The sequence below is a fragment of the Myotis davidii genome, unplaced genomic scaffold (genome assembly GCF_000327345.1).
Source record: "Myotis davidii unplaced genomic scaffold, ASM32734v1 scaffold651, whole genome shotgun sequence".
Classification (NCBI taxonomy): domain Eukaryota; kingdom Metazoa; phylum Chordata; class Mammalia; order Chiroptera; family Vespertilionidae; genus Myotis; species Myotis davidii.
This window is the reverse complement of record NW_006283994.1, coordinates 1,155,100-1,165,036: the sequence shown is the minus strand read 5'-3', so window position 1 is coordinate 1,165,036 and position 9,937 is coordinate 1,155,100. Positions and strand designations below refer to the sequence as shown.

Below are 9,937 nucleotides of genomic sequence, written 5' to 3'. Positions count from 1 at the left end.
GATGGACAAGCCTGTCCATCCACACGATGGAGCATCATCCAGCCGTAAAAGGAGGGAAATTCTGACACCTGCTACAACACAGAGGAGCCCTGAGGACATGATGCTGGGATGTAAGCGGACATAGAAGGACAGACACTGTGTGATTCCACACACACGGGGTCCCCGGAGGAGTTAGAACACAGGGACAGGAAGCAGGATGGTCACCGGGGGCTGAGGGATCGTGTTTAATGGGGACAGAGTTCCCGCCTGGGAAAAGCGCTGGAGATGAGTGCGCAGCCTTGTGCATATGCTTAATGCCACTGAGTTAAAAATGGCCCAAATGGAACTTTTGTGTATATCGCATCACAATAAGTAAATGCATTCCTCTATGGAAACACATCATGCGACGTTCGCAGTTAGCAAAGTTGGGGACACTATCGGAGGAATGATCACCGACGTGACTTTGCTCACTTTTGGTTTTCTCCATCTGTCTCCTGTTTATTTTACTGAAAGTCACCCATTGGGATGGCACCTGCCTGGGTAGCCATCTCCTGCCCAGGGCCTTGAGTTCATCTCTCAGAGGGAACCTGGGCAGCAGCTCAAACCACCTAACATTTCTCAAGTGCCCACGGGTCCCCACGATCTCGCCGCTCTGCTCTCCCAGCCCCGCCCGCTGCGGCGGAGGCCCGCTCCCAGTGGTTACGTGCGCTTGCAGAAACATTGTAGAAGGCAGAAAGCAAACTTGCAAAAGGAACTTGGCACTTCCTTGGCCCCCTTTCACTTCCTGAGCTGGCTTGTTTGGGGAGTGGGGACTTCCCAGTATCACCACGGCTTCCCTCTCTGCCTCTGACCCCAAATTCCAAAATGCCTCTCCTCCCCCAGCCCCCAGAGGCTCAAGCCCCTGCTCAGCCAGGCAGGTGACGTCCTCATGAGCTGGCAGACAGCGTCTCGTGGGCTCTTACTCAGAACCAGGGCCAAGGCATCTGTTTCCAAGTCATCGCCAGCCAGCCTGGCCTGGCTCTGGTCCCGCGGCCCGTGTGCCCATCGAGGAGGTGGGAGGGAGGGAGGTTACGGGCACGGCTTCTGGGGGCCACAGGCCAGGCCTGGGTCTAGTCTCAGTCTGGCATAGATCAAGTCATAAATCTCTGGGTTGGGGGTCACCATCGGTCCACTGTGGACAGCCCCGCCCACCTTGCACGGTCTGGGGGTGACCACATGCGTTGATGTCTATTACCTGGTACACAGTAAACAGCAATTCGTGGAGACTTCTGGGACCGCTGGAGGGAGGTGTCGGCACATAGGCTCTGCCGGCCCTGATTTGACCTCACTTGTGGTTTCAGACTCCACGTGCTCTGCAAGGAGTGGATTCCACGCAGTTGGGCCTCCTCTGAGATTTCCTGCTGGTTCTGGAATGACCTTGGGCGTCGAGGCCAACCTTCAGTGCTTTGCCCACAGGGCGGAGGGGGGCTCGGACCCCGGCCCTGCACACACTGAGCAATACAGTGTCTGACGTGCAGATGCCACCAAAAGGGGTGAGTAAGCAAGGCTCCCAGCACCAGGCCTGTGCACAAGCGCACAGCCGACGGATCTGCTTGGAGGTGGGAACACGCCTGCTCCTGCCCCAGGTCCATAGGCCTCGGTCCACCTGCCCCACCACCTTCTCTCCAGACCCCGGCTGTGCTGGGTCCTCGTAGGTGTAGGAAGGCAGGGGGTCCAGGCTTGGCGCCAGACCTCAGCCGCCTTCTGGGCCCCCCCCCCCACGTCAGAAAGGCACCCCTTGGCTTCCCTCCACACCCAGCTCCGTCTGCAGTCCCCACCAGCGCCCACCCAACGAGAGTGTGCAGAGCACCCGTCACTGACGCTGGCCACAAGCTGGGAGAGAAATGGACAGGGTGCCGCCCTGGTCCGCAGAGATGGAGGGGGGCGCCGTGCCTTTCAGCCCCCACCATCCCTGACTCTCCCTCCTGTCTTGAGACAGTCCCCCTTCCCCCCGACCCCACCCCAGCCAGGCCTCCCAGCCGCGCCTCCCGCCCCCTGCAGAAGCCTGAGTGATCTTTTAAAAACACACTAATCGCACCATCCCGCCCTCCAACCCTGTCACACCTGCCATCACCCTCCGTGGCCCTTAAAGCCGATATCATCGAAGCCCAGGTCCCATGCACCCACGTGTGTGGGCACAAAACACACACACACACACTCACACTCACCCTCTGCAGACCCTCTAACCCAGCGGTTCTCCACCTGTGGGTCGCAAGCCCTTTGGCGGTCGAACGACCCTTTCACAGGGGTCGCCTAAGACCATCCTGCATATCAGATATTTACATGACGATTCATAACAATAGCAACATGACAGTGATGAAGTAGCAACGAAAATAATGTTATGGTTGGGTTACCACATGGGGAACTGTATTTAAAGGGCCAGAAGGCTGAGAACCACTGAGCTAACCATTCTCAGTTCCTCTAACACCATGGTCGGCAAACTGCGGCTCATGAGCCACACGCAGCTCTTTGGCCCCTTGAGTGTGGCTCTTCCTAAGCCTTAGGAGGACCCTAATGAAGTTAATAACAGTGTACCTACCGAAATAGTTTAAGTTTAAAAAATTTGGCTCTCAAAAGAAACTTCAATAGTTGTACTGTTGATATTTGGCTCTGTTGACTAATGAGTTTGCCGACCACTGCTAACGGGCCCCCCATCCCCACCCCGTGCTCCTGGGCGGTGCTCCCGGCTCAGCTCTGGAGTCCCCGGGAAGCCCACCCTCGCCCTCCCACGAGGCCGATGCCACGCGGTGCTCCTGCTGCTGCTTCCTGGCACACTCCCGGGGGATGAAATAATCACACAGTCATTGTTGAGGATCTCGGAGGCAGGGCCAGACCTCAGATTCACGCTGGAGCCTGGACCAGTGCCTGTGGGCAGGGCGGAGCCCAAGGGTCCCTCACCCGAAGCTGTGCTGCTGGTGCGCCCCTCACACATACAGAAACACAGGCACAGCGATGTCCACACACATGCACATATGTGCACGCGCACACACAGCTCTGAGCAGCACGCCTGACTGAGAACGCGGGTCTGAAGGGGTTACAGCAGGACCTTCCCTGGAGCTGGAGAAGGGGTTGAGGCTGCTGAGGCCACAAGGGCGGGGATGGTCGCCCTGTGGCTCCAGGCCCAGCCACCCGTCCCAGCAGCCCCGTGCGAGGCCTCTCAGTAGAGGGCAGAGGAAACCAGGGAGGCCCGAGGCCCAGGGGGTGCGGGCGAGGCCCTCCTGGGACCACGGGGCACACCCCTGGCTCCTGCAGACCCAGCCAGGCAGGGTGGTGAGCCTGGGCCTGGGCTCGGGCCTGACGCACCCCTGGGGGCCCCTCCCCGTGGGTGTGGGCGGGACTCTGACTGGGACCCAGCCCCCTAGGCCTCAGCAGTGAGCCGACTTCCTGTCTCTTCACTGGGGTCCTGTGCACACACCTCCTGCATTGTTTTCCTTCAAATCAATCACTTTTTAAAAAACTCAACTTTTCCTAAGAAATACCTTTGAAATAACAAATATGCTAAATACATATCGATATATTTTTTCTCATACATATTAAAATAAATGTGTTGCTTTAAATTCAAGTGACACTAGTCTCACGGCGCCCGCTGGGCACTGAGAAACAGTCACGGGAGGACCGAGGCCGCGGCCCGGGGCCGCCCAGCTCCTGCCGGCTGGTTTCCGGGCCCTGGCTTGGTCCCGACGGGCCCCCAGGGATGGTCTCGCCTCGTCCTCAAGAAAACAGCTTTGACAATTTGCCAAAAGTTCAAATTCTGCAAATTTTTGCAAATTTACAAAAACTGAGGCCTAAAAGCCCCCCTGAAGCCAGAGTGGGACCCCGGTTTCCTGACTTCTGCCCCAGGTGGGTGGGTACCCACCAGGCTGGCCCCCCACCAAACGGGTCACGACACCTGCTCTCTGGGGGAGGGGCTGCAGCGCCCCCCTCTCCCCACCTGCCCTGGGTCCCCAAACACTAGCCCCACGCTGCCCTGCGCACCTCTCCACCCAGGCCACGCCGGCCCTGGGCCTAACAGGAAGGAATAGACCAACGGTGCCTGTTTAACTTCAGTTCTTAGTCGTAAAAGCTGTGCTCTTTTTTTTTTTTTTTTTTTTTTTTTTAGCGCCAGCCACAGAGAAGTGCACAAAGTAAGAATCGAAAGCGTCTCTTCCGCGCTGCCCGCCCTCCCCGAGGTAGGTTACGCTGGTAAACATCCTTCTAGACCCGTGGTTCTCCACCTTCCTGACGCCGCGACCCTTTAATACAGCTCCTCGTGTTGTGGTGACCCCCAACCATAACATTATTTTCGTGGCTACTTCATCACTGTGCTGTTGCTACTGTTATGGATCGTCATGTAAATACCTGATATGCAGGATGTATTTTCATTGTTACAAATTGAACATAATCAAAACACAGTGATTAATCACAAAAACAATATGTAATTATATCTGTGTTTTCGATGGTCTTAGGCGACCCCTGTGAAAGGGTCGTTCAACCCCCAAAGGGGTCGCGACCCACAGGTTGAGAACCGCTGTTCTAGACCTTTCTCACACACACACACACACACACACACACACACACACACAGTCTACGTCCCCATTGTCACGACGTCTTTTTAATGAAAAATGGCTCCCTATGTCTTTTACAGCTTCTTTCCAATGCCATCTAGAATCCGATCGTTTGCCCTCCTGGGAGCCACCATAGTCCACTTACTGATCTTTTTCATTTTACCCAGATCCGATCCGCAAAAACATGGACGTGTGTTTAATTTATTTCCCTGATCATGGCGCTGCCTTCGCGCACGTCTCCCGGACAGCCAGCCTTTGGGGCACTCGGTGGTGAGGGTGGGGGGATCCCGCGGCCAGGGCTGGTCGGGGGAGTTCTCTTTGGCCGGGCAGTCCCCGCCCCTTCCGCCCACCCCAAAGCCTGGAAACGAGGACTTCCCTCTCCCACCCACGCTGCCCGCCCTCGGCCTGGCCCAGCAGCCGGGGGAGGCCACCTTCCGCTCGCAGAGAGGAAGCAGCATCCTCGATTGTTCTGTGCGGCCCCTGGCTCAGGCCCAGCTGCAGGAAGAGGCCATGTGGTCACCGGCCGTCCCTCGGCCTGTCCCAGACCCGCCGGAGCGGCAAGCTTCCTTGGGCAGTGGCTTCAGCCCTTGGGCTGGTTCCTCCTCCTCAGATGAGGTCCTTGGAAAGTAACAGAGGAGAGGGAGCAGGCCCCGCTGCACGCCAGCAGCTCCAGCGCCCCAGCCCCAGGCCGCAGGCCCTTCCCACCCGCTCACCGAGGCAGCCCCTGCCACTCCACCTTCTGGCTGGAAAGACCCTCAGATGTCTCATCGTCCAGGGCGCTCACGCTGTAGACGGGTGCGTGAAACCCAACCCCGAGAGGAGGCAGCCGCAGCGACAACACAGCATAGCCATCTTTATGCTGACGCTGCCGGCGTTGCTCATTAATAATTAATCACCAGCAGTTATGACATTGACAGCTACCACGGATCCAGCCTTCTGATGCACCAGGCGCTGTGCTAGGTGCGCGCCATGCCTCCCCTCACGTAACCCTCACCGCCCTGTGTGAGGGAAGGCCTGTTCTCCCCACTTCACGGATGGGAACGGTGAGGCTCAGAAAGGTTGAGAGACTGGCCCAAGGTCACAGCACCAGTGAATGGCGGAGCTGGGCCACACCCTGCTGCTCTCCTCCCCCTCCCCCCACAGTCTGCCCTTTGGCAGAACCCAGAGCCAGAACCGAACCAGGCCCTTGGCCATAGCCGTGGGCCAGATTCCCGTGGGGGCTCCAGAGAGGGGCAAACTGGGGACAACGTGAAGCGTCTCCCACACAGGCGAGAAACTGTGACTTGTCACTCAGAAGACTGTGCCAGCTGACAGGTGGCGGTTGAGGAATTGCGGGGGACGGGGCTGTGGAGGCAGGTGTCTCCAACAGTTTGGGGTGAGGGGGGGGTTGAAAGCAATGTGGGTTGGACCCAAAACCATATAGCATCCTCTCAAGCTGGCTCGGAGAAGCTCGGCAGTGTATGGCTGACTGTGGGAGTCACATTATTGTCCCCTTCAAATATTTCAGACCCAGATTGTCATTCTAAAAAGTTCTCCTGGATTAGAGATTAATCTCCAGCAGGGATCATGTTTGGGGGTATTAATAGGTTTTGGTTAAGTATTTGGAATTATTTTAAGTATAAGCCCATGTGTAGCGGGCCCGCCTCGGGCCACTGAAGCCCAGTGCGTGGGTTTCATTTGAATGATTCAAATTGTCTGGGTCTCGTCCGGTGGTTCTCAACCAGCAGTGGCTTCGCACCCCTCCCAGGGACAGCCGGCCGTGTCTGGAGACACTTTTGTTTGTCGCGACGCACAGCGCAGCCTCTAGTCCCGGCGGAGCCAGGGGGCAGTTCTGGGCAGCGGGAGGCCCCTGGGCGGCCCACCGGCTCCTCCCTCCTCACTCTCATGTGGCGGGGCTTAAAGACATGAAGAGTCGCTGGGGGCCAGGGAGATGGATGGGAAGAGTGTTTGCGTCACACTCACTCAGGCCTCCTCCAAGCCAGCCCTTCCCGTTCCCAGCGGCCCCGGCTCAGAACAGCCGCTATTCGGTGATTCTTAAAACAATTTTGTTGATTAATAGTAAGTCGAGCAGCTTCCAACTCAGCGTTTCAGCCCCGGGGCGTCACCTACACGAACCGTCTCACGAACCTCACCTACACCTGTCCTCTCACGAACCCTCACAGCAGCCGATAACAGCGCTGACCCTCAAGCCCCGGCGTCACCACCGGTCAGTTGTTCCGACACCAGGGTCTGAGCCCATGAAGGACACGACCCTCCCAGGGAGCCTCAAACTCTGCCTCTCCTCGGGACTGGGCCCCTCCACCCGGATCAGGAGCCCAGGAGGTGGGACGCCGACACAGAGGGGCCCTCAGGAGAGAGGACGGACCCAGGGAAGCAGGAAGGCAGCCAGGAAGCCGGCCGTCAGCCCCTTGGAAACGCCAGTCGCTCATGACTATTTCAAAACTTGTAGAAGTCGGGGAGTTGCCCTGTGTCACAAGAGGAAGGCCGGGCCGGGGAGAACACTCGCTGCAGGAGCTGCTTATGTCGGTCGGCATTCTGCTTTCAGCCACGATTTCCAACTCATTACAGAGGCGGTCGCTGCCTCCCCGTCAGAAAATCACCCAAATCACCCTCACAGTTATCGCGGTCAAGGCGAGGGCCGCTTGCCTTGAGTTGTGCCGGGGGCTGGGCGTGCCGCCAACCGCCTGACAAGCGTCTCCCGTCATTCTCGCAACGAGCCATGGCGCAAGGGCGAGGACGCCCCGTTTGCGGAGGAAGAAACCGATGGTCAGAGTGGCGCAGGTCACACACCCTGGAAAGCGGCAGAGCCTGGACGGCTTCCCAGGGCAGGGTGACCGCAGCTGAGGGGCGCCCTGGGCTCCCCACCCAGGAGGCAAGGACTGGCACAGGAAGTGAAAGGTCGTCTCGGGTCTCCTGGCTCGGGCCTGCCTCCAGCCAGTGCCTGGGCATCGCCAGAGCCGCCGCACAGAGGGCCAGGCCTGGAGGACTGGAAACCCTGTGCACAGATGGGAAGGCTGAGGCTCTAGCCAGGCCTGTGCCCTCCCGCTGCACATCACATTCACCTCATCACATCACACCCCTTTCTCCCTCCCAGCGCCCATGCCCTCCCTGCGGACGGGCCCCTGCCTACCCGACCCCAGAGCCTGGCCTGAGGCCCTGGAACCCCTTCCTCCGCCAGTTGCCCGGATGCCTCGCAAAGCCCCGAAGGCTTCGCGCTTATGGCTTCTTAGGAAAGGCTCACACCAAATAGCTGAGGCTCACGTTTCCCTCTGGAATGGGAAGTCGGCCCCCGGCCTGGATTAAGGGCCGCTTTCGGGAATTAAAGGGCTTGGGCGTGGAAACAGGTTGGCGGAGGATCGTGTCTGTCTAGAAAGGCCTCATCGGGCGATCGCGGTGACGCCCTCGTCTAAGTTTGACTGTGATCCCGTTTCCCGTATAACTCAGTCAGTGGTGGAGCAGCCGTAGCATTTGGTGTCCCCCCATCCCCATGCCCTCCATACCCCCCTCTAATCTCAGGCGGCCCAGGATGTTCCCAAACAGCCCAAAGTCCAGTTCCTGGGCGTCTCGTCCTCACTGCAGACCCGGGTGCTGCACAGAATGGACGCTGAGAGAGGGGCGGCGGGAGAGTGGCCGGGCAGCTCCCTCAGAGAGGCCCTGTGCCCCGGAAACGGCTATTGTCCCCCCCCTGCCTGAGGCTGGCTCTTCAGGTGAAGTCCACCACTGCTCTTCCACACGCAGGATGACCACCGGGGACCAGGGAACATGCCAGAAAAGCAGCCCAGGGCCCGGTCCTGCCCCGAAATTTCCGTTATCCTGGAGGCCAGGCTGGAGAGAGAGGCCAGAGGGCTCCTCTCAGCTGTCAGGGCCCCTCTGGGGCCTGAAACTGATGTCCACGCAAGTGGCCTCCTGCCTTGGAGAGAAAAAATGCGACCCCCCGAAGCAAACCTGGTCTCTAAAAGCGGCCCCATCCTCTCAAACACACCACGGGTAACAGCGAAGCACCCCCCTCCCCCCACCCAAAGCCGAGGCGCATCTGAAGACCCCAGAGACCAGTTCCGACCCAGCCACACGGCTCTGGGCAGATAACTCAGGCGGCTCCAGGCGCCCAGTTCCTTCCCTGAGCGTCCGCCACGTGGGCTCGCAGGGCCGGAGCCTGGGGCCCAGCCGCGGCCTCTGCTGATCCGGACAACATGCTTGCTTTGTCAAAGAGGCGCCTGATGGAATTCCCTCTGCTTTTGATTGGTTGGTTGGTTGATTTTAAAGAGAGAGAGGAAGAGAGAGAGAAATCAATTGGTTGTTCCAATTATTTATGCAGTCACTGGTTGCAGGAATCAGACCCACAACCTCGGTGTATCGGGACGACTCTCTAACCCCTGAGCTACCCAGCCAGGGCTCCTCTGCTTTCTCGGCCACCTTGGGGGGCAGGGGAAGAAGAGGATCCAAGAGCCACGAGCCCAATCTGAGGCAACACGCAAGCCCTCTAAGAGGTCACGTGGCCAAGGAGGATTCCGAGGTCCCTTCCGGACATGCCTAAAGCCCCCCTCTGCCCCTGGTGAGGTCCTGACCCCCCGCCCCAGACCATCAAGCTCCACACCCAAGCAGCCCCCCCGAAGCTTGCTCCTGAACAGTACTCACATGCCCTGCTCCCCGTACTGGTTGTAGAACTCCATGTGGCTGCACGCCTGGATCCAGCCCACTACCCAGGTCTCCCTCCTGGGGATGGGCGGCATGACCACCTGAGCCGAGGCACGGAAGTGGGGTGTCCGGTAGCGGAGCACCACGCTGGAGGACTCGTCGATGCTGGTGGGGACGGGGTCGATGGAGGCTTTCACGTCAATCACCGTGATGCCCTCCCGGAAGATTCTGGTTTTGCCGCCGATGCTCTGAATACAGCCCATGGCACACAGGACCGCTCTGAGCTCCAGGGAAGGCCAGCAGTCCCAGAGGAAACTGGGCATTGAAAGGACGGAGGCCGCGGGACCCAGGGCAGAGGGCACGGCTCTCCCACTTCTCTCCTTCAGCTCTGCAGACCGATATCCATAGGATAGAAAACTCAATGGGCAGGGGGCGCTGGCATATCACACCTCAGGCCTGTTTATAAATAAAGGCTTTGCTGCATTTCAAGGGTCCCAGGCTCTTCTCGCAGTGGACAAAAATCACCGATATTCTTTGGGTTAAAAAAAGGAAAGTTTGGATATTAGTGGATAATCATGTTCAGACATCCAGCCCTGCCGGGCCTCCACGCAGGAAACGCAGCTGCGAGACGCTCCCTGAAGTCTTCGGGGAAGAAGGCGACACGGGGACACATAAATAAGGCAGGCCCGTCCCGTCCGCGCGGCGCTGCCGCCACCCTCGCTGCAGAAGCTTCCTGCCCT

At 58.8% G+C, this 9,937-nt stretch overlaps 1 protein-coding gene and 1 long non-coding RNA gene across 2 annotated transcripts in view; one reads left to right on the top strand and one right to left on the bottom strand.

Moving 5' to 3' along the window:
* LOC107184110 overlaps positions 1 to 1,963 on the top strand; it is a 16,571-nt gene extending 14,608 nt beyond the window's left edge. The window contains exon 3 of the long non-coding RNA XR_001514929.1: positions 1,320 to 1,963. This is a non-coding gene — a long non-coding RNA (uncharacterized LOC107184110). The remainder of the gene's footprint in view (positions 1 to 1,319) is intronic.
* The window catches only part of FAM78A (family with sequence similarity 78 member A), a 29,797-nt gene that overhangs the window by 4,633 nt on the left and 15,227 nt on the right, over positions 1 to 9,937 (bottom strand). Inside the window, exon 2 of the mRNA XM_006754183.2 lies at positions 9,198 to 9,935. Coding sequence (XP_006754246.2) covers positions 9,198 to 9,520 — 323 coding nt within the window. The 5' untranslated portion in view covers positions 9,521 to 9,935. The remainder of the gene's footprint in view (positions 1 to 9,197; positions 9,936 to 9,937) is intronic.